The sequence below is a fragment of the Geotrypetes seraphini genome, chromosome 7 (genome assembly GCF_902459505.1).
Source record: "Geotrypetes seraphini chromosome 7, aGeoSer1.1, whole genome shotgun sequence".
NCBI classification, from domain to species: domain Eukaryota; kingdom Metazoa; phylum Chordata; class Amphibia; order Gymnophiona; family Dermophiidae; genus Geotrypetes; species Geotrypetes seraphini.
Window position 1 is genome coordinate 86,023,810 of NC_047090.1, and position 24,668 is coordinate 86,048,477.

At 43.4% G+C, this 24,668-nt stretch overlaps 1 protein-coding gene across 1 annotated transcript in view; it reads right to left on the reverse strand.

The window, feature by feature from the left end:
* Positions 1-24,668, reverse strand: part of BRMS1L (BRMS1 like transcriptional repressor) — a 100,078-nt gene that overhangs the window by 51,353 nt on the left and 24,057 nt on the right. The window contains exons 2-5 of the mRNA XM_033952816.1: positions 21,042-21,132; positions 14,273-14,400; positions 8,888-8,967; positions 488-584 (exon numbers count right to left, since the gene is read on the reverse strand). Of these exons, the coding sequence (XP_033808707.1) occupies positions 488-584; positions 8,888-8,967; positions 14,273-14,400; positions 21,042-21,132 (396 nt within the window). The remainder of the gene's footprint in view (positions 1-487; positions 585-8,887; positions 8,968-14,272; positions 14,401-21,041; positions 21,133-24,668) is intronic.

The following is a 24,668-nucleotide window of genomic DNA, read 5'->3' on the forward strand; positions in this document are numbered from 1 at the left end:
TTTATGCCTCACTGCGGTGACAAGACCATTCACCGCTCCACGGGGCGGTGATGGCCTTGTCCCCGTCCCCGCAGAGGCTGCTAATTTTCATTCCCCGTTTTTGGCGGGTTACCCGCGGCTAAACGCAGTAGCCGCGGGTAAACCGCCACCGTGTCATTCTCTAATTGGGACTGTTCTGTTTCCACTATAGATGTGGAAAGTAATATATTCCTGTGAATCCTATTCCCTTTTGCAATTTTATAAAAGGCCTTTCTATGTAGAGTAACATTTATTCATGGAAAAACCATCCAATTTGATAACTTACCATTTCTGTATTGATTTACACATAAAATTGTGTTTATAAAATTACTCCCCTAGCTTGTAAGTTCTTTTGGACAGGCACTTATTGTACCTCTACTTTCTTGTAAAGTGCCCCTCTCACTAAAGATACTGTTCTGCCGTGTGATGAAAATCAATTAATATATTAGGGAATCAAAAGATGTTTTACCTGAGGTAATGTCAATGCTGTGACGGTCTTCTTCAAGTCTTCGGATCTTCTCTTCAAGTTCACTCTGTACAGTATCAAATAACAGCAGCTTTTCACTCTGGGGAAGGAAAGGGTTTACATTAAAAATAATAGTAAGTGGAGAGAACATATACAAATGTTGCCAACATCTATTGAGGCAAAAAATCTGTGTGACACAAGAACCTATCATAAAAAGTGTCACAATACGATTACAGGATCCAAGGCAGCATGACTTTACTAGAGATAGGTCTTGTCAGATGAATCTGAGTATTCCTATGATAAGCAGCATAAAATCTGTTTTACTCTTTAGGATCTTACCAAGTACTTGTGACCTAGGATAGTATAGTAACTCTTATGTTCTAATTGCTTTGACTGAGTAGAATTAAGAGAGCACTAAGTGGGTTGTACTTGGATTTCAGCAAGGCCTTTGACATAATTCATATTCATTTGTATTACTAGTCTTTGTGAACCACATAGAACTTAATGGTATTTGTGGTATACAAGTGAGTTTTTATGTTTATAATTCCACATAGGCAAACTCATAAAGAAACTTAGTGTCCTTGGTCCCTAAAATGCCTGATAAGGGTTAAAAACTGGTTGAGTGGATGGTGACAAAGGGTTGTGGTAACAACTTCACACCAATGAAAGATTTGTTACTAGTGGTTCATCACAGAAACTGATCCTTGGTTTGTTTCTTTTCAAAATTTTGGTAAGCATTGTAAAAGGACTCCTAGGAAAGGTTTGTATATGTGCTGGGGATACCAAAATCTACAAAAGGATAGATATCCCAGAAAGTATGGAAAACAAGGATGACTCAAGTAAAGCTTGAAAAATGGTTGCGAGTTTTGCAGCTAATATTTAATGCTAAACACCTGAAGTAAATTTTACAATAATAGGTCAGTAGCTCTTTTGTGCACTAAACAAGAGTGGGATCTATGGGAGACTATCTTATGGAACAGCAAATAGCCAGAATGCTTGGATTTACAGGGAGGGGAAGAGTCAGCAGGAAAAAGGAGGCAATGTTGCCTCTATAAAAGCATCTGATGAGACCTCTTTTGGAATACTTTATGTAGCTCTAGATAACACTGAAAGGACAAAGTCAGCTCAGAGGGTGGCTACTGGAACGGTCAACAGTCTTACTCATCCTGGAGGGCAAGGAAAATATGAGAGAGACATTTCAATACTTCCAAGATATAAATGCAAGGAGAAATGAGGCTCTGAAAGAAGGAGTAATAACAAGACGGTGAATGGGGCAGATTGAGGAGTAATCTAAGGAAATATTTCTTTACATAAACTATGCTGGATGCATGAAAGATCCTCCCAGTGGAGGTGGTGGAGACAAGGATTGTATTTGAATTTATGAAAGTCTAGGATAAGCACAGAGGAATTCAGATGAAGAAACAGATATTATAAAGCCAAGCAGTTGGTGGGCAGAGCAAGCAGGACATAAGATCTTTTTCTTCTGCCATATTCTATGTTTACTTTGAGTTCCATTAAGTCAAATGCCACAAAACACTGCTTAGTTTAAAGAAATTTATATTCAAATGCTTTTTTTATTATTTCAAGTATAATAGGCAAGAACAAGAAAGAGCATCAATCAGAAGTAACAGTACAAACATTTCCCCCCTCCCCCCCCCCCCCCCCCACCCCTCCCCATCCCGGGAGTCCAAAGCCATGCCAAAAGTTAAGAGATAACCTTAAATGTTCAAAAGTCTTAGTTTAAAGAAATTTAAAGGCTGTTCTGAATTAAGCCACCAGATATATTTATAGAATAAAGCTCAGTTCTGAATTCAGTGTTCAATTTTGGGTGCGAGGACTTAACGTCAGTGTTCAATTTTGGGTGCGAGGACTTAACGCCAAATGAAACCTGGGGCCTCCAGAATTGTACACAATAGTCTAAATGAGGTCTCACTACTGTCTTATACAGGGGCATCAATACCTCCTTTTTCCTTCTGGCCATACCTCTCCCTATGCACCCTAGCATCCTTCTAGCTTTCACCATCCTCTTTCAACCTTAAGATCATCACATACAATCACACCCAAGTCCCATTCTTCTGTTGTGCACTTAACCTCGCTGGCCCGTGTTAAAAACCTCTAGCACAGCTTGATAAAAGGGAGGAGGGGGGTTAGAAAACAAAGAAAAATTGTCCTGCAGAGCTTTTTCAGCTCAAAGGACTGAAGCTCCAATATCAGTTAAAGGAAAGCTTTACTTATCAGTAATAATTTCTCTGCGGAAGTACTAGCTTCTAATGAGCTTAATATTTAACTGGAGCAAGCACAGGTAGAACTGTAACAGCTTTAGGAGATTGCTCTTGAGAACTCTTAGGTCCTCCTAAAGCCGCAAAGCCTTCCTCCCTCCCTCAAGCCCCAAAGTGGCAGAAGCAGATGATGGTCCAGAGCGGCAAACTCCCTCGCTCCCTCCCTTCCTTACTCGAGTGAAGCCAATCAGCAGGAGGTAGCCTCAAAACAGGCTGCTCATGGCTATCCCAAGCAGGGTCTCTCCTCTGACGCATAAATTTTATGATTTAAATCTGTAATTCCTGGACAAATTGCTCTGTTTTTCTTTACTTCTGTTATCCTTCCTTGAACTATTTAGGTAAAGGCAGACTAGAAAAAATTTAACATAAGATATGAACCAATTTTTCAGGCAGGTAGGGAGGAAGGGATCTTTCTTCATTGGGAAAGGTTGGGATTAATCAGGTTCTGACAGTTCTTAGATGTTGGAGAGAGAATTTATTTTGAAGAATTACAAGAACTTTATCACCTCCCATCTGGCAATGTTTTCCCATAATTCCAAGTGAAGCATTTTATAACTAGTCAGGATTGGTTTAGGAAGGATCTCTACGATACAGAACATCTAGAAAATCTGTGCTTGGCCATGGAAAGGCTAAAAGGTCCTATTTCTATTGGTTTCTTAGTAGAAGGGAATTTAGAAAAAAGAGATTAGGTTCTTACCTTGCTAATATCTTTTCTAGTAGATAGGTATGTCATTCTAGATGGATGGTTAATATCTCCATGCTTGTGAGCCATGCAGAAGGAATCCAGCTTTTGAATCCCTTCTCCTTCACTAGAGGGCTCTACTACCCCCTTCAGTTTGTACCAAGGCAGGTGACAACCCTAAATAGAATCATTTGCAAAGGAGAGGTACGGGGAAACTTTCTGAACTACAACTCTGCTCTGCTCTGAAATTATAACAAACATATTAAACACTGAACAATCAAAAGAGCAAAACAACCATGACAAGCAGAAACATTTTTGGAGCTCAAGAACTACCCCAATGAGTTATAGCAATAGATTATTCTTTATACCCCTTAAGGTCTGATTGACATCTAAATATCAGTTTGGACTCGAACTTTCTGATGAGAAATAGGCAAGTGCAGAAGATAACTGACAGAGCAGGGCTCCAGAGTGACACACCTATCTACTAGAAAAGATATTAGCAAGGTAAGAACCAAAGAATTTCTTTTTCTAGTGCAATACAAGGGGTGTTGAAAAGTTCTCAGCCCAACCAGCTTCCTAAATTTTGAGCTTCCTGAATAGTGATTCTGCCACTGTAGCTGAAAAGAGTATTATTTTATTTTGTAATCATAATGCTATGTTTTGACATTGTTTCAGATCACTGATTGAACCATGTCAACAAAAAGTGTGGAAGTTTCAAGTGTGGAACTCCAAGCAGTCATGAAGTTTCTATTTCTGAAAAAGAAAACTCCAAAGAAAATCCATGAACATATGATACAAATGTGAGTGACAAATGCCCATCATACTCCACAGTGAAAAAGTGGTGTACAAACTTTCAACATGGCGTTTTCAAGACCCAAGACGCAGCAAGAACTGGGAGGCCTCAAATGGTGTCAGCTCCTGAAATTGTTGACCATGTCCATAACCTGATTTTTGCATATTGGTGAATATCAGCTAAAAGAATTGTTGATACTATAGACATCCAGGGAACGTGCTGGGTGTTTAATCCATGAGCAGTTATGTATACAGAAGCTTTCAGCGGAGTGGCTTGAGGGCAGGAATCATTGTGGCTTTTTGGCTAGCATTGCGGCACAGGAACCTGAACCTTGGTTCCTCTAGTTCCTGAAGAATTTCTATTTGGAACCTTGAAAGGCCCTCTGAGTTCAGACTCCTGTAGGAGTGCTGGGACACACGAAAGGACCCCTTTACAGAAGCAGAAACACAGACTGTGTTGGGTCCATAAAATTCACAAGACTTGGATTTTTATAAGGCTTGGTTTTACATATATGATCTTGTGCATATGTCAGAGGAGATTAATAAATTCTGTGGCAAAGGCATGGGAGGGCAACTCTCCTTGCCCCTTAGGATGGAGCAAATGCCTTTTCTTGGTCTGCGAAGCATCTATGCCTTTATGGAGCACAGGACTCCAGAAGGTGTTTTGTTCTCCTCGATGGGACCATCTGCCCTTCTCCAATCCTGCACTACCACTCCGATTCTAAAGAAACACAGAAATTGTCAACCAGTGGAACCACCAGAACTTCCCTAAGTTCTTTCAGTACCCTCGGATGTACACCATCTAGCCCCATTGCTTTGTCTACCTTTAGTTTAGCTAGCTCCTCAAGAACACAATCCTCTGAAAATTGATCAGGGACTACCACACCTCCATCCCTACTTGCGTTTGTCTTCTGTGATCCTGCTACCGGTGCTTCAATTGTGAACACAGTAAAGAAATATTTGTTACGCAATTCCGCCTTATCTTTTTCAGCTTCTACTTATTTCACCCCTTCACCTTTGAATCTCACAATGCCCCAATCTCACTAATATATATAAAAAAGTCTTGTCCCCCCCCACCCTGTTTTACAGAGTCAGCCATTTTTTGCTTCCATTTGTAGTTTTTCTTTCCCAACTACTCGACCAGCCTCTCTAAACTTTTCCAGATGTTTTATCTTGTCTTCCTCTTTCTGCAATTTTTTTGTAGTTTATGAAAGCTAACCTCTTTTTCTTTATCTTTTTTTGCTACTACTTAACTTTACTTACTTTCCTTATAAAACAGTTTGCTGCCCTTACAAAAGCTCCTTTCAGTTTTGCCCACTGCTTTCCTACTTCTTTCAGAAGTTCCCATCCAGACAACAATTTCTTGATGTAATCCCCCATCTAAACAAAGGTAGTTTGTTTTTTAATCTAGAACCTTTACTTTTGAAGGAGCCCTCTCTACATCTTAATATTAAACCAGACCATGCGGTGATCACTGTATGCCAGATGATCACCCACTGTTATATCAGAATCACTTTCCTCGTATGGCTCCATCCCACATGGGTCCCATTACCAATTGCTGGAACAGTTCTCCTTATAGAAAATCCAGGATCTCTCTACTTCTAGAAGACCCCAGAATAGAGATACCCCAATCAACATCTGGCATTTTAAAATCTATTAATAATTTCTCACCTTTTAAAGCTATATTCTGAATGTCTACTATTAAATCTCTGTCCACTTCTGTATGTGAAAGAGGCCTATATATCATGCTAATGTAAAAACATTTTCTATTCCCTCTTTCTAGACTGACCCAAAGTGTCTCTTCCTTACTCTGCAGATCCTGCAATTGTGTGGATTTAATATGATCTTTAACATATAATGCCACCCCTCTCCTTTTCTTTCTACCCTGTCTTTCCTGAAGATATTGTAGCCTGGTATATCCCAGTCATGGTTCTTCCTTGAACCACATCTCTGTGATCGTCACTAAATCCAACTCAATCTCTACCAACACAGCCTCTAGGATCCAGATCCTTATTTCCCATATTTCGAGCATTGGTATATACTGTTTTCCAAACTTTGTCCCCTTTTCCCATTTGTGTAGATGTATTTAGTGATTCATTACTGGTGGGCTTATACTCACCTGGGGACTTTGATCACCCTGCCCCAATAACTCTAGTCAACAGCCCTCTTCAGTAGGTTAGCCAGTCTGCTACTGAACACACTTCTTCCCTTCTTTGATAGATGCACACCATCATTGCTCAGCAGCCCCAGGAAGCCAAAACACTCTCTATGACACCATCCATGAATTCATCTCCAGGGTGCAAGCTTCTCTGTCCTGTGTCTTTACCTGACTACTTCATCTTCTCTCCCAAAGTCACTTTTGATATGTTTGAAGGGGTACCTAGCAATATCATTAGTGTCAACATGGATGAGCAGCAAAGGATAATAGTCATTAGGCTTGATGAGTCTCGGCAAATTCTCTATAACATCTTTGATTTGGCACCAGGCAGACAGCATACCTCCCAGGACACGATGTCTGATCAGCAGATGAATGCCTCTGTACCCCTCAGAAGGGAATGACCAACCACCACTACCTTATGCCTCCTAGTGGTCATGAATCCAGCAACTTTGGGGATTTCGAGCTTTGGTCCTTCTTCCTGGGCTGCATACCTGTTCCTCAGTTCAAGCGCAGGTGGAGTTAAAGTATCAATCCTGCAGGGTCCCATAATCTGAATCCAGCATGGCCTCTTCTTCCCCACTATTGGAATTCTTTGATGCCTCATGAATGATTTCATTGATGTAACTCTCATTCTCACTAGGCTAATAATAAATTTTTGCTGATTATATTTAAATGTCTCTATTATATCACCCCTCTCCCGCCTTTCCTCTAAAGTATACAGATTGAGATCTTTAAGTTTGTCCCCATACGCTTTATCACGAAGACCACACACCATTTTAGTAGCCTTCCTCTGGACCGACTAAATCCTTTTTATATCTTTTTGATGGTGTGGACTCCAGAATTGTACACAATATTCTAAATGAGGTCTCACCAGAGTCTTATACAGAGGGATCAATACCTCCTTTTTCCTACTGGCCATACCACTCCCTATGCAACCTTGCATCCTTCTAGCTTTCGCTGTCATCTTTTCAACCTGTTTGGGCACCTTAAGATCATCACATATAATCACACCCAAGTCCCGCTCTCTGTCTTGCACATAAGTTCTTCATCCCCTAAACTGTACCATTCCTTCTGGTTTTTGCAGCCCAATTCCTTGACCTTGCATTTCTTAGCATTAAATTTTAGCTGCCAAATTTCAGACCATTCTTCAAGCTTCACCAGGTCTTTCTTCATGTTATTCACACCATCTGGCCTGTCTACTCTATTGCAGATTTTAGAATCATCCGCAAAGATGAAAATCTTACCCGACAACCCTTCAGCAATATCATTTATAAAAATGTTAAAAAGAGCAGGCCCAAGATCAGAACCTTGAGGCAAACCACTGGTAACATCCCTTTCCTCAGAGCGATCTCCATTGATCACTACCCTCTGTCGCCTTCCACTCAACTAGTTCCTGACCCAGCCCGTCACTTTAGGACCCATCCTAAGGGAACTCAGTTTATTTATTAGACGTCTGTATGGAACACTGTCAAAGGCTTTGCTAAAATCTAAATACACCACATCTAGCGCACATCCTCTATCCAATTCTCTGGTCACCCAGTCAAAGAAATTGATCAGACTTGTCTGACAAGACCTATCTCTAGTGAATCCATGTTGCCTCCAGTCTTGTAATCCACAGGATTCCAGAAACTTGACCATTCTCTGTTTTTTAAAAGCTATCTGTGCTATCTATGCCGTAATCTGATCTTATGCTCTAAAATGCAACCTAAAATACTAATCTTAACAGTTTTTATATAAAATCCTACCAGAGACTCTAAAGGCTATACTATTGCCTAAACTGACTTTACTGAAAAAGTAGAGTATTGAACTATAAAAGTAAAAGAGAAGAATAATGAAATAACCTACTGAAGCCCAAATTCACATTTTCCCATGTTTGAATGTCAGCAGGTAAGATATTCCAAAATAGAGGTTTTCTTCTCACTCAGCACCTCTTCAATAATGTAGAAAATCCTAACTGCAAGGTTGGTAAGCAGTTCTAAGTTTGGGAACCAAATGAATGATTTTTAGCACCGGCCGCAGCAGTAACAACTGTGATGCTCATAGAATTCCTATGAGCGTCAGAGCAGTTACCGCCACAGCTGGCGCTAAAAACCACACTACGGTTTTATAAAAAGTAGGGGGTAAGTGTGAATGGAGTAGACCTTTACTGTTTTAAAGTGGCGTTCTTTTCTTAACTGAATGATATTTTAGAGTACCGTAAACTGCTTATATCCTTATGGTCTTAGGCTGGATATCAAATTTTAAATAACTGTAAACTAAATACATACCTTGATCTAAGCAACTATGGCAACATACCATGTGTAATAAAAACAAAAATTAAACATGGAAAGACAATAGATGCCTCCAAGGCATGTCATCATCCTTCATGACCATATCAAGAGCCAAGAACAGACCAGCAGTTTCAAAACATGCTACCAGAGTCTCCAAGATCCTCCAGGATCTCCCTGAATGGTAGACAGTGTAGTCCTGTGGAAAATCTAGGATCATATTACCTCACAGTGTTGGCGTGCAGCTTGAATTTCACATTCATATTTGTTCTTCACAGATTCTAAACACAGCTCCCTATAGATTCCTGATACCAAATTAAAAAACAGAATTGTTAAAAATCATCACAAATATTTAGAACCATTTCATTTTAAGCATGTTTAGAAATGACCATAAAAATCAAAGTGTAGAACATAGCCCCATAGGTACTCAGCTGCACAAAAATTTGTGATTTAACAAGTTAGTGAAATCTATAATAATAATTTGCTAGCCGCGCATGCGCACTTGCTCCGCGTGTTCCCTGATTCCTTTTCTGTCGGGAAGTGGCGAGCACGAGTGCGCATGCGTGCTTTTTACGTCACACATGGCAACTGGCTCAGTCAGGAAAAGCGAAGAACAGCAGCAGCCCCCGAAGCTCCTCACCAGTCCAATCCCTCTCCAGCATCACCGACGACGAAGAAGCTGCAGCTGGGGCAGTCGGAGCCTCCCCCACCGCGCACAACCCGCTCCCTCTCCTGTAGCTCAGGCACCACAGAAGCTGCGAAATCTACTGAGCGTGAAAGCGCGCAACCCGGTCCCCGCGTCTGCCTACCCTTCCCCCCAACACAGCGCATTTGCTCCCCCCCTCTCCAGAACGAATCGAGAAATGAAGCCGGGCCGCCCTCTGCAACAGACCAGAGGAGTCATTTGCTGCTCACCCCCCTTCCCTTGCCGCTGACCCGACTACCTACCCGGTGATTTAAGCAGCGTGTGCAGCAGTCTTCACACACTGCTTCAGGCCCTTCTATTGCCCTGATTTGCTCTGCCGCGTCTCTGATGATTTCATCAGGGACGTGCCAGAGTAAATCAGGGCAGTGGAAGAACCCGAAGCAGCGTGTGAAGACTGCTGCACAGGCTGCTTGAATCGCCGAGTTCGTAATCGGGTACGTGGGAAGGGAAGGGGGGGCGGCAAGGACTCTATCCGAGTAAATAAAAAACTCTGGGGAGAAAGGCAGAAACCGGCCCTGTACTAACTCCCGTGGACAGGGGGAGCAGGAAGAGGTGATGATGGACAGGGTGGGAAAAAAGGAAGGGAGGCCTATTGTTGGACAGGGGGACCAGGAAGAGGTGCTGATGGACAGGGGGGGGGAAATGAAGGGAGGCCTACTGTCTTCCAGTGGAGGTGGTGTAGACGCGGACTATCTGCTCAACTTGTCTGCTAAGACATTCTGTTTTCCTGCTAGATAAACCGCTTTGAGAAAAATGTTGCAAGGTATCTCCCAAGACCAGATTTTTATCACTTCTTGGCAGAGTAGGTAAGACCCTGTTCCACCCTGTTTGTTATTTGATTGTCCGTGAAAATTAGCACTACATGGTTGAGGAGACTATCCTTGAATATGCACAAAGCATTGTGAATTGCTTGAAGCTCAAGGAGATTGATATGGAGACCTTTTTTCAGGAGGAGTCCAGGATCCTTGGTTATGGAGACTATCAAGATGGGCTCCCTATCCAAGCATGGTTGTCAATATCTTTTGATGCAGTGGTGCTTGGAACAGCAGCAGGTCCCTGGATACATTAGTTGGAGATAGCCACCACTGAAGAGACTGTCGCAGTTGTGAGGTTACTCTGATCCACTGGGATAGTAGACTGGTGACTTGAGACCACTGAGTCGAAAGCACCCATATTGAGGCTCCCTGAGTTGTAAATGGGCAAATGAAGTTACATGTACTGTAGAGGCCATGTGGCCTAGAAGTTGTAGCATTTGTCATGCTGTTATGAGACAACATGAGGAGATCCTCTGAAATCTCCTCAGAACATAATGATGCCTTAATTAACTTTTTGCACCCACAAGGTCCTGCTTGATTCTTTCATTGGCCCATTAAAATAGATACTGTGTGGGTTTCAGAGGAACATATTTTTATGGTTCTTGAAGCTCCAATGACAACCTCTACAGGAAAGCAATACAGCTATTCACGAACTGTGTTGTCCAATATTGACAACAAATTCAAGACATTGTACTCAGGCTAGCTGCATAATAAGCAGCATTTGAAGTGACTGTGAAACATGATTTGTCTTTGAATTGGTTACTCTAATCCAAACCATACTGTTTTCTGTTTCTTTGGCCTTTATCTGCCATCATATTTCTATGTTTCTGTTAGGGAGAGGAGATAGTGGATGCTGTGGATGGGCAGACAGGACGGGCCATTTGGCCTTTATCTGACATCATATTTCTATGTTTCATTCACATTAAGTTTTCATCCCAATAAAAAGTTACAGTTATTAGAAAGCCACAAATTTCCAATTCAAAGTTTCTCTCATCATTCCATTGCCTGTCTACATCTCCCACATATTTTAACATTAAGCGCAGGTTGAAACCTAGGTGTACTTTCAGGCCTATTTTAAGCTATTAGGAACAGTGGGACAAAAATGTAGCTTGGTGAATTTTGTAACCAAAGAATTGCTTTTCAGATGACGCAAGAATGAAGTAAATTGGAGGATGTAGTTATGATATACGACATTAAATATAGCTAAATACTGTATTTGCATAAAGATTAATCTCAGAAAAGAAAAGCCTAAAAGTGTGCCTAAAAGTTTACTGGGGCAGTATCTACCCGTAATCTCTTCCAGTTCCTAAAATCTGAGCTCTATTGTGCTTTCTGTTCAAGAACTATGTTGTGTCAAATATTTGCTCGTGCATTTCATGACAAGCTTTTTCATCAACTAAAGAATAAAAAAGTAATACAATACACAGATTTTAAAGCTATGAAAAATAATAAAACAGCATGAAGAATTGCTATAAACAGCCTTACAATTTTCACAGTGTACTTCAGAAAAGCAAGCCTAATTTTTAGTTTTTAAATTATGAGGCCTGAAAGAGGTAATTTTCTAAAGCACTTTCCATAATAAAAGCCTTACACATGGAAGAGGGCTCTTATTCAAGTACAGTGGTACCTCGGTTTACGAGTGCACCGGTTTGCGAGTGTTTTGCAAGACGAGCAAAACATTCGCAAACTTGGTACCTTGTAAACCGAGCTTGCCTCGCTGTACGAGCACCCCCCCGCGAACCGGCACCTTCCCCCTCGCGATCCGGCACCCCCCCCCCCCGCCGCAACCTGAGATCTCCCAACCCACCCGAACCCTCTTCTTACTTCCAGTGTAGCCTCCGCATCAGCACCAGCATGTCCTGTGCGTTGGTGCCGGTGCCCGAAAATCTGCTTCTTGTGCCAGGCCTTGAGCATGTGTGCATGCTCAAGGCCTGAGAGTTCACGTTCAACATGTACTTTCAGGCCTTGAGCATGCGCGCATGCTCAAGGCTCGGCACAGGAAGCAAATTTTCGGCCACCGGCACCAACGCACAGGACATGCTGGTGCCGGTGCCGATGCGGAGGCTACACTGGAAGTAAGAAGAGGGTTCGGGTGGGTTGGGGGATCTCAGGTCACGGCGGGGGGGTGCCGGTGGCGGCGGGGGGATGCCCGATGGCGGGGGGGGGAGGGTGGGAACATATCAAAGCAAGTTTCCCTTACTTCCTATGGGGAAACTTGCTTTGATATACGAGCATTTTGGATTATGAGCATGCTCCTGGAACGGATTATGCTCGTAATCCAAGGTACCACTGTATTACAAGATTGCGTATACCTTTAAAAGAACTACTTATAGGCATGGGGGTGGGGTTGTATTTGGGTAGAGCAGAGGCAGGGTTGTGATGTGTATTTATATTTTATGAAATATGTGCATCTATTCTATGCAGGTATATGCACATATTTATACCATCTTTTGAGGAGGTTTAAAATTTCTAAGATTGAATTTGTGCACTACTGATAAAAGGCATGTTTTCTTTATAAAACAGATTCCTTTTTGGACTCTTAACATACCCCCCTTTTTACAAAACTGTAGCACGATTTTTAGCGCCGGCTGCAGTGGTAACAGCTCCAACGTACATAGGAATTCTATGAGCGTCAAAGCTGTTACTGATGCAGCCAGTGCTAAAAACTACGCTACGGTTTTGTAAAGGGAGGGGATAGATAGCCACTGAAAAAAATATACCACCTAAGAATTCAATTTTCAGAGCTAATTGGCTAAATAGCAACTCATTTAGGTAAATTGGTTTGTATGAAAACAGCCCTTCTTGGAGCAGCTAAAATGTATTTATAGGGGACCGGATTCTATAACAGCTGCTGAAAGTTAGGTGGCTGTAGCATCCTACTGCCGTCTAACTTAATTAGTTTAATTGGGTTTAAGTGGCACAATAATTGGTTATGCTATTAAAACCTAAATTAAAACCTTGTTAAAAAAAAAAAAAAAGCCACCACTACATGGCCCTTGGGACCGGTGCCTAGGTCTCTGGCTGCTAGCGGCACATGATGACACCAAAGCCTAGAAGAAGAGCTCAATAAAGGTTACAGTTTAACATTCACAGTATTACAATATAATATTAGATAGGGTTATAGTTGACATTCATAGGGTTACAATAAACATTGCATAAGGTCACCATTTAGCAGTGCGTGGGGTTACAACTTAGTTTTATTGCTGTTACAGGCTATTTTAGGGGCAGCGCCGGACTTCAGCATCACAATGCGCCTCTAGCCATGATTCAGGAAAGACCCTGGGTGCCAGAAATGTAGGCCAGAAAAACCTTGGCCTATATTTCCGGCACCTAAGATCCTTGGGAGCCACGATTCTGGAAGCAGTGTCTGCTGGCGATTTACATGCAGCAGTTGATTGCTTTGTGCCATGATAGACGCCACTTACAGAATCAGGACCAAGGTGTCCCTAAATCTAGAAAACCGTCGCTGTTAGCAGGATTACAAAGACTCATTCCTGGAGGACTGCTCAGGTCAAGAGTAAACAGCATATATATTTGACTTGCCTTCCCCAAAATAGTCAGCACAAGTAAGAAGTGCAAGTACAATGGTACTTTTAGCACATACACTCACTACAAGTAAATTTTCAAAGTAGTTTTTCTTTGAAAATTAGTTACAAAGTGTGTGTGGTAAAGTTACTTGAGTTTGCGACTATATAGGCTATTTGAAAATTGTCCCCAAGCATTTTCCTTTTTCCTCCAAAATCTATGATCTCAATAAGCATCATTCTTCTCAGTTCTACACTGCAATCCCTTCTAGACTAAGCTTTGTTTCTGAGCAGTATAGCAAGGCATATCTCTATTAAAACACCAGTTATATACAGTTATACATATGAACAGCATAGTACATAAGAACATAAGAAGTTGCCTCCGCTGGGTCAGACCAGAGGTCCATCGTGCCCAGCAGTCTGCACCCGCGGTGGCCCATCAGGTCCATGACCTGTCTGGTTTTCTAGATTTAGCCCTACAGACCCCTTATTGTTCTAACCATACTCTCTGTACCCTATCTACCTCTATAGGTTCAGGGAAATAAAATTGGTTTGCTTTTCCTACCTGCTACTTTTGTTCGGATTTGCATATTTTCTTGTAAGGTTGCCAGTGGTTCCAGGTATTCTGGTGCCTTTCCTGCTATGACCTCCTGTAGTTTGGCATCAACTTGACTTAATCGTTCCTTGTACAGTCTTTGAACATGGACAGAAGCAGAAAGAGGGATACTTAAAACAACTTGTAAATAGTACTAAAAGCACACTACAGTAACAGATTTGCCACCTTTTCTTAAGAGCACTCCATGTATGCTGGATGTTTATGGGCAAATAATACAGATTATTAATAAATTATATATTGTGCCTCCTAATACTGTATTGATCTACTTACTGTATGCTATATCTAACAAACCTTAGGATATAATCAAACAAGGAAAAAAAAATCACGCATATAAACAAGGCATCATAACCAAAGTACAAAAAAACTGTTGTGGTAAGAGCTGAGGTGAGGAATAGTGCCGCCCGATTCGAATCGATTCACTTTGGGTGAATCAATACGATTTAAACCCACCCCCCCCCAAAAAAAAAAAAAAAAAATTGGCCTCCCAATTCAATGACTGGTCCTCCCCCCTCGCCCCCTAAAGCAGGATCGGCAGTGCTGTCTCTTGCTGGCCGCTGCCGCTCCTGCTTTAAAGGGCGAGGGGGGAGGGTCAGTCGGGAAGTGCTGTGGTGTCCGGCTTTCTCCCTGGCCTCCCGTGCATCTCTTTACCTAATTCCAGCAAGGAGCAGCCTGCAGAGAGGATCGCCGGCAAGTGAGACCCTGGCAAGGAAGCAAGGAGACCCTGGCAAGCGAGTTATCAGAAGACAACCAGAGCCTTGGACCAAAATGATTTGAATAATGACCAGACAACAAAGGTAGGAAAAATGATTTTATTTTCAATTTAGTGATCAAAATGTGGCCGTTTTGAGAATTTATATCTGCTGTCTATATTTTGCACTATGGCCCTCTTTTACTAAACCGCAATAGCAGTTTTTAGTGCAGGGAGCCTTTGAGCATTGAGAGTAGCGCAGAGCATTTAGCACAGCTCCTTGCACTAAAAACTGCTATCCAGTTTAGTAAAAAGGGAAGGGGTATATTTGTCTATTTTTGTATAGTTGTTACTGAGGTGACATTGCATAAAGCAATGTTACTTACCGTAACAGTTGTTATCCAGGGACAGCAGGCAGCTATTCTCACTAGTGGGTGATGTCATCCGACAGAGCCCCGATACGGACGTCTCGCAAGCATGTCTTGCTTGAAGAAACTCAGAAGTTTTGAAATGCCCGCACCGCGCATGCGCCAGTGCCTTCCCGCCCGATGGTCCGGGCGTGTCTCCTCAGTTCAGGTAGCTAGCAGAGAAGCCAACCCAGGGGAGATGGGTGGGACGTGAGAATAGCTGCCTGCTGTCACTGGATAACAATTGTTACGGTAAGTAACATTGCTTTATCCCAGGACAAGCAGGCAGGTATTCTCACTAGTGGGTGACCTCCAAGCTAACCTCAATGGGATGGTGGGAGAGTTGGCAACTTAGGAGAACAAATTTTGTAACACTGTTTGGCCAAACTGTCCATCCCTTCTGGAGAAAGTATCCAGACAATAATGAGAGGTGAATGTATGAACCGAGGACCAAGTGGCAGCCTTACAAATCTCCTCAATCGGTGTCGATCTGAGGAAGGCTACAGAGGCTGCCATTGCTCTGACTTTATGGGCTGTGACCTTACAGGAAAGGGGTAATCCAGCCCGGGCATAGCAGAAAGAGATACAAGCCGCCATCCAGTTGGAGATGGTGCGCTTCGATACAGGTCGTCCCAACTTGTTTGGATCAAAGGAGACGAAAAGTTGAGGAGCAGTTCTGTGTGGTTTGGTGTGATCCAGGTAGAAAGCCAAAGCACGTTTGCAGTCCAGAGTATGAAGAGCTGATTCTCCAGGATGAGAATGAGGCTTTGGAAAAAACACTGGAAGTACAACAGATTGGTTGAGATGAAATTCAGAAACCACTTTAGGTAGGAATTTCGGATGAGTGCGGAGAACCACCTTGTCATGATGGAATACAGTGAAAGGTGGGTCCGCTACCAAGGCCTGAAGCTCACTGACCCTGCGAGCAGATGTGAGGGCCACCAGAAAAACCACTTTCCAAGTGAGAAACTTTAGTGGAGCCTTTCTCAAAGGCTCAAAAGGAGGTTTCATAAGCTGAGAAAGGACAACATTGAGATCCCAAATCACTGGAGGCGGTTTGAGAGGAGGATTAACATGAAAAAGTCATTTCATAAATCTGGAAACCACAGGATGAGAGGAGAGAAGTTTCCCTTGTACAGGCTGATGAAAAGCCGCAATAACACTCAGGTGGACTCGTATAGATGTCGACTTGAGACCAGACTCAGACAGGTGTAGAAGATAGTCCAATACAGAGGATAGAGAGGCTCGTTGAGGCTCCTTAGAATTGGAAACACACCAAGAAGAAAATCTAGTCCACTTCTGGGAGTAGCATTGACGAGTAGCAGGCTTCCTGGAAGCCTCCAAGACATCCCTCACCACCTGGGAAAATTGGTGAGGGGTTATGTTGAGAGGAACCAAGCTGTCAGGTGGAGAGACTGCAGGTTGGGATGAAGCAGTGAACCTTGATGTTGAGTAAATAGTGAAGGAAACACTGGAAGAAGCACCGGCTCCCTGCTGCTGAGTTGAAGTAGAAGGGAGAACCAAGGTATGTCTGGGCCACCGAGGAGCAATCAGAATCATGGTGGCATGGTCTGATCTCAACTTGACCAGAGTCTTTTGAATGAGAGGAAATGGAGGAAATGCATACAGGAAGCGATTCCCCCAATCCAGTAGAAAGGCATCTGCCTCGAGGCGATGAGGAGTGTAGATCCTGGAGCAAAACTGAGGCAGTTTGAAGTTGTGGGGAGCCGCAAAGAGGTCTATCTGAGGCGTCCCCCATTTTGCAAAGATCTGATGAAGGGAGTTGGAATGGAGAGTCCATTCGTGAGGCTGGAGGAGACGACTCAAGTTGTCCGCTAGGACATTGTCCTTCCCCTGAATATAGACAGCCTTGAGGAAGGTGTTGTGGCGAACTGCCCAATCCCAGACTCTGAGAGCTTCCTGGCAGAGGGAGGCCGAGCCCGTGCCCCCCTGCTTGTTGACATAATACATGGTGACCTGATTGTCGGTGCGAATGAGGACCACCATGTCGTGAAGCAGATGTTGAAAAGCGTGAAGAGCATTGAATATGGCTCTGAGCTCCAGAAGATTGATTTGATGGAGTCGGTCCACACTGGTCCAGAATCCCTGAGTGCGAAGCCCATCCAGATGCGCTCCCCAGCATAGGTCGAGGAATCGGTCGTGAGAACCTTCTGGTGGGGAGGAGTGTGAAACAGCAAACCTCTGGATAGATTCGAAGAGGTCATCCACCAAAGCAGAGACTGCCGAAGAGCAGGAGTGACGATGATGTGTCGAGTCAACGGATCCGACACCCGAGTCCACTGAGAGGCCAGGGTCCACTGAGGAATTCTGAGATGGAGTCTGGCCAACGGCGTCACATGAACTGTAGAGGCCATGTAGCCCAGGAGAACCATCATGTGTCTCACCGTGATGGAGTGGCAAGAAGATTCAGACTGGCAGAGATGAAGAAGAGCATCCATGCGCTGAGGGGGAAGGAATGCTCTGAGACGTATGGTATCCAGGATCGCCCCGATGAAGGGGAGCGACTGTGTAGGCTGTAGATGAGATTTGGGAAAGTTGATCTCGAATCCCAAGCTCTGCAGGAACAGAATTGTGGACAGGGTCGCCGAGATGACCCTGATATGGAGGGATCCGCACCAAAAGGGGGCCCTACCTAACGGTCTCCGCGCTCTTTCGGTGCCGCGTGCTTCTGCTTGCCAGCCTTTGGCACTTTAAGCACCACTGGTGGAACTGTAGGGGCCGATACCTGCTCCGAGGAGACGGAGGAAGGCACCGGCGCCGAAGTCGAGGCCGAAACCGGCGTGAACGATGCCGGTTTCAGAAGGCCCGAAGCAGCCGGGGAGGCAGAGGGCTTCGCCGATGAAGTCGAATCACCAGTCGATGTCGATGTCGAAGCTGACGGATCCATCTTGAACATGGACTCCCACAGCAGACAGCGGCGCTTAAACGCTCTCGCTGTCAACGTGGAGCAAGGCCGGCACGATTTCGGGAAGTGATCCGGTCCCAGACACTGTAAGCAGCGTCGATGAGGGTCCGTGAGCGAAATCGCGTGCTGGCACTTGCTACACTTTTTAAAACCGGTGATCGGCCGGGACATAGGCCGGAAAAGCTCCGCCGCAAGGTCGAAGGCACGGGGCCCCAGCCACGCGGCCGACCCAGTGTCGGAAGGAAAAAAATTAAAAAAAAAAAAAAAGAAAGAAATCAAAGAAAGAAACAAATGCACAGGAGAGCCAAAAGAACTCAACCCGCGGCAAACAGAAGGCAGAAAAGAGATTCAATGGGCGCGAAATTGAAGATAGACTTGTCAGCTCCGCGGAAGAAAAAGAACTGAGGAGACACGCCCAGACCATCGGGTGGGAAGGCACTGGCGCATGCGCGGTGCGGGCATCTCGAAACTTCTGAGTTTCTTCAAGCAAGACATGCTTGTGAGATGTCCGTATCGGGGCTCTGTCGGATGACATCACCCACTAGTGAGAATACCTGCCTGCTTGTCCTGGGATAAAGTCATATACCTTGATCTCTTTGGAAAAAAAACCCAGAATATAAATGATAATTAACATTTTCTCTGCGTACAGTGTGCTTTGTGTTTTTTTAAAATTTTATTGTTGGTAGATCATTTTGACTTGGTCATTTTAAAAGTAGCTCGCATGCCCAAAAAGTGTGGGCACTCCTGCTCTAGATGAAAGCTTGAATGCATCAAAAACAGGACAAGCCATGTACTTCCTGGTTTGCAGAAGACTATGAGCGATATGTTTAAACTCAGGAAGATGGGCAGTAGGAATGTATTGCTCAAACACTGCTAGCTTTTTGATTAACTGCTTGAAATAAAGACAAAGAAATTGTAGTTTAATACGCTGTTGGATAACATCGAATTTTGATATAGGCGACAGCCAAACTTGTCCATAGTTCTGCCTTCACGACCTGGAGGGGCTGTTGTGTAAACTCTGGAACTAGAAGACTTTTTGAGCATGGATTCTACCATAAATGACTGATATTAGAGTTGTGGTTTATGAAACCCTTGACATGAGATAATCCTATAGAGGGAATCTAACTTTCTAAGAGCTATGCTTACTAACAATGGAGTTTCCCAATTCTTTAGAAGAGCTTCTTTAAGAAGATTGTGAAGCGGTAGTTTTAAGAGTTCCTTGGGAAGTTCATCAAAATCTAATGCCTCCAGGATTTCAGCTCTGGGCTCAATGTCCTCGATGGGAAACGTCGGTGTTTCAATGAGAATTTCTGATGTCTCGATGAAGACCTCCAATGCCTCGATGTAGAACTCTGATGTCTCAATGGAGAAGGAGGACATTGGTGCTTTGATGGAAATCGATGCTCTAAAGAGGATCATTGGCGCCAGGAACGAGAGTGTCAATGCCTTGAGGAAGCAAAAAGACGTTCCAAGGAAGAGTGTAGACGTCAACTAGATGAGCATCAGTGAGAAGCAGAGCAACACTTGGAAGCAGAATCTGAAGCAGTGCCCTGTGGCCTGTGTGAGCTATGCTCGGGTTGGGTCAGTACCGATGGGGAGATTAGCTTGAACATGTCTCCAATCTCTTTGCGCAAAAAGTCATCGACCAAGGATCAAAGATCTTGCTCCAATGACTGAGCAAGTATCAATGGTGCAGCAGGTGGGAGACCTTGAAGAAGATGCACGCCTAGGAGAGACAGCCTGCACAGAAGGAGATTGTATGCATCAATGTTTGGCCAGCATCAAGGGACTCGATGCTGAAGAGGCCTACAAAGCTGGCTGACTGGGAAGTAGTGGGCTTCTTAGCAGGCTTTCCCAAAGCAGGGATGTCCGATGTCAATGCAGGCATCAGTAGTATCAAAGATTGGAATTTTTCCTGCGAATCCATGGTGGTACTGAAATATTTCTCCTGCTGGAGACACTGGTCCTCCTCCTCCTCCAAACCTCCCCCAAAGAGATTGTTTTAACTTGACTATAAGCCGAGACTTCCATTTTTGGATTTTTTTTTGGGGGGAGCCAAAAAACTCAGTTTATAGTCGAGTATATATGGTAGTACTGATTATGAGTAGATGCTGTCTACAGGTTGTCCTGCTGAGAATTACTTTTGCTAGCACTTTCATAACAATAAAAAAAAGGTTTCCTACCATGGTTATCACAAAAAATCTGTAAAATTTCCTTTAATACCAGTAGACAACCAATTCAGCTTTGAAATTCCAAGGCAAAGACATGTGTTTACAAACACATTGAAAGAGTCATGCGAGTTTCATCTCCTTGTCTGACAATTTCAGGTAGTATTTCATCAAACTGATTTATAATATTCAGATAAAATTGTGGGTGACATCAAAAAAGACATGTTAGAGAAGCAAAAGGGTAAGCGAGAGAGAGTACAGTCAATCAAACATTCATAATCCAATTGTAAAAATGACTATTGCATTTAAAGAGCAAGTACTGTAATTCAAATAGCTGAAATGATTCTCTCCTCTTATGCAAGTCCCAACCAGTTCTATGCTCCTACGGTTCATAGATTTAAATGTCCACTGTATGCCAAACAGATTACTTGTGATAAGAAAAGTGATTTTAAGGAATGAGGGTTTTTTTTTTAAACTACTTTGGCAAGACAGAAGATAAGTAATAAGACCAAAAAAGTCAGTAACTTACTGATCTTTAAGATCTGTAAACTGTTTCTCAAGATTTGACATTTCATCTAAGCACTCCATGCGTCGTCTTTCACAGTCCTCATCATCCATTTCTATAGAAGGAATAGTTAAAAGTCATGGTCATACCACTTTCATATTTCTGCAGTTCTCAACCTGTTCGTTTGCTTAGATCACATCACTAATCTTGTAAACATTTTAAACTAGAATAAAATGAAGCTTTACCTGATTTGTATGTGTCAGCTTTTATGCGAAGGTGGGAAGTTCAATGCATTAGGTTTTGGAAGAGTTACTTGCTTGATGTAAGTTTTATATTTTGTATGTCGATTGTACACTACTTTGGTTTAAAGCGATATATAAGTTTTTAAATAAATAAAATTAGTTTGTTCCTTTAATCCTGCCAGACACAATGCTATTAGGTTCCTTGAACTTAAAAAAATAATCATTATATTGTCAGCATTTCTCTACCTCCCCCCCTCCCACACATACACACATAGACTCTTTTTTTATATATATGCACAAATTATTATTTCATGCCCTGACTAGCAGATCGAATTCTGTGCTGCATGCTTGGAACCTGGATCAGTCTGGCAGAACCAAAGAAACAAATCATCATAAGGCACAATTTTGCTTTCTTTTCATCTTTGCCAGATCAGTCCAGAACAGTGAAATATATCAGTTTCCTTCTCCCAAATCAGGCAAAAGAAAGTCATAGCTGCCATTCATTTGTTTCTGTCGAGAAACTATAACTGACAAATTGCAGGTCAAAGCAGTTTACAAACTATTAAAATAAAACATCCCACTCCATTACCCCAGGTACATTAGTCAGATTGTGAGCCCATCAAAACAGATAGGGAGAAATACTTGAGTACCTAAATGTAAACTGCTTATGCTATAAGCGGTATATACTGTAAATACTAATAAACACACAAAAAAAGATAAAACAAACAGGTAATGCCACTCAAATCCAATCACCTCACGCTATCAACTAGAAAATGCCTGTTCAAATAGCAAGGCTTTTACTGCATTTTTAAAATGTCTAAAAATAATTCACCTCTAATAAATCAGTTAGCTTAGCAGGGTTTAAAACAGGTTTGGATAAATTCCTAAAAGGGAAGTCCATAGCCAACAACTGAGATGGCTTGGGAAAATCCACTGCTTACTCTTAAGATAAGCAGCATAGAATCTGTTTTATTATTTGGGATCTAGCTAGGTACTTGGAACCTGGGTTGGTCACTGTTGGAAACAGGATACTGGGCTTGATGGACCTTTGGCCTGACACAGTATGGCAATTCTTATATTCTTAATAGCCACAGGGAAATAATTCCACCCTAAGGAGCCTTAAGACAAAATGCACTGTGGCATGTGCTTTCTAATTGGGCAACACGAGGGCTAGGCAAAACCAAATGGTGATCATTAAATGATCTAAGAACCCTAGGTGGAAAATATGGGGTTTTAAAAAGATGACAGGTAAGCAGGGGAACCTAATTGATGTGCTTTAAAGATTAGTAATAACAACTTTAAGATGATATGAAAAATGAATTTATCCTATCTTTCTTATAAATCTACATTAGATCGTTATGAGAGAGCAGTTACTTTGACAAAAAAAAGACCTATTACTAAAAAGAAAATTAAAAATGCACCCAATACTTCAGGTCTATATAGAACTCTTAAATTTCTAACCATATATCATGATAAGGAACATCTTTCATCGCAGTCACCAAAAGTGCAAGAACATACATGAGGCGTACGTTAAAAAATACATCACAGTCAATATTGGATCCTGGTAATTACCGTCCTATTGCTAATATCAGCAAAAATTGTGGAGGCAACTGTGCACTCCCAACGGCAAGATTTCGTGAGCAGTACAAATACTCTTCACCCACACCAAACTGCTTTCAGGAAACATCATAATACTGAAACAACCTTCATTGGCTTAACAACATCAATAATAATAAAATGCTAGAGGCGCATGCGCTCTTGAAAATTTGCGAGCGCTGGCACCCTGAGGTGTGCTTCTGTGGCAACATTCTAAACCTCAGGGCGCATGCGGGGGCTGGAGGCGTGCGCGTGGTGGCTGAAGGCGTGCAACTGTGGAGCTTTCTCAGTGCGGTCGTCTTCGGCGCATTTGGCGGTTTGGAATCTGCCGCTGATTCGGAGGGGGAGGGGGGGCACAGGCGCACCTGCCAGGATCTTCTCACCCTCCTCACTCACCCGCCGCGGCTCCTCTCTCAAACCGCACCAGGCGGGGATCGAGAGAGGAGCTGCGGCGTCGGCTTTCAATTGATACACGGGCAGGCGGCCGGCCCGTAGACAGGAGGCTGCCGAAGTCGGAAACGAAGCTTCCCGGGAGGAGGGAGACGGCAAGCGACAGCGAGGAAGGAGTGGGAGCAGCCTGCAGAGGCTGTCGGTGCCTGCAGGCCACGGCGGCTTTAGGCAGATGTCGGTGGAGGTAAGGGTTGCTGCTGGACATGGGAAGAGGTGCTGATGGACGGGGGGGGAAGGAAGGGAGGCCTACTGCTGGACAGGGGGAACAGAAAAGAGGTACTGCTGGACAGGGGAAGAGGTGCTGATGGACGGGGGGGGGGGCAAAAAAAGGAAGGGCATCCTGTTACTATACCGTCCACCTATCCCTTGGTCCAATTCCTCTAACCTTGTCTTCGAGACCATAACTAATGCCTTTCTCAAATTCCAAAGATTACTAATCATCGGAGACGTTAATCTCCACCTTGACGACTCCACCAGCAAGGACACGATAGAATTCAATGACTTCCTCATCTCCCTAGGTTTCTCCCCCCCCCACATCCGCTCCTACCCATGAAAAAGGGCACACCCTAGACCTCATCCAGTTCCTCGACCTCACCGCTTATAAAACGTCTGCCGAAAACACCCGTTGGGAACACATCCCGTGGTCAGACCATCTCCTAGGGGCCTTCTGCCTCCCCATCTTCATGTCTCATCTCGGATCCCCACCCCGATCCCCCAATTCTATTTCGAGCGATCTGTTCTGGACCAAATTCCTCAACTTCCTCCCCTCCATTCCCAAGCTTGCAGACTCTGAAAACAATTGGCACAACTGGATCGCCCTTTCCAAGTCCACCTACCACTCCCTCGCCCCCCAAACCACTAAATCCATCACCTATCCCCATAAAGCCCCTTGGTACCTTCCACTCCATAGAGACCTGAAACAAAAATGTCGAGCCTTAGAGCGAAAATGGAAAAAATCCAAATCCTCATCTGACAGACAGGCCTGGAGAATCAATATCAAACTCTACAACTCAATATTAAAAAAAGCAAGGAAGAACTTCTATGGAGACAAGATCTCCAAATCCAAAAACCAGAATGGCACATTGTTCAACATTTGGCGCTCCCTAACCACTAAAAATGACTCCACCCTTCTTCCCTCATCTCCTTCAGCCGAGGTCCTAGCAAAATTCTTCAATGATAAGATCTCTACCTTAAGGCGCTCCTTCCCGCCCGCAATCTCCTACAACTCTCTGGTGCCCCCCGAACCCAACCCCACCCTAGCTGCTCTCAACCCCATCCCTGCCGACAGATCCTGGACTGTCTTTGAGCTCATATCTGATTCTCAGACCCTTAAACTCTGCCTCAAGTTAAAATCATGCAACTG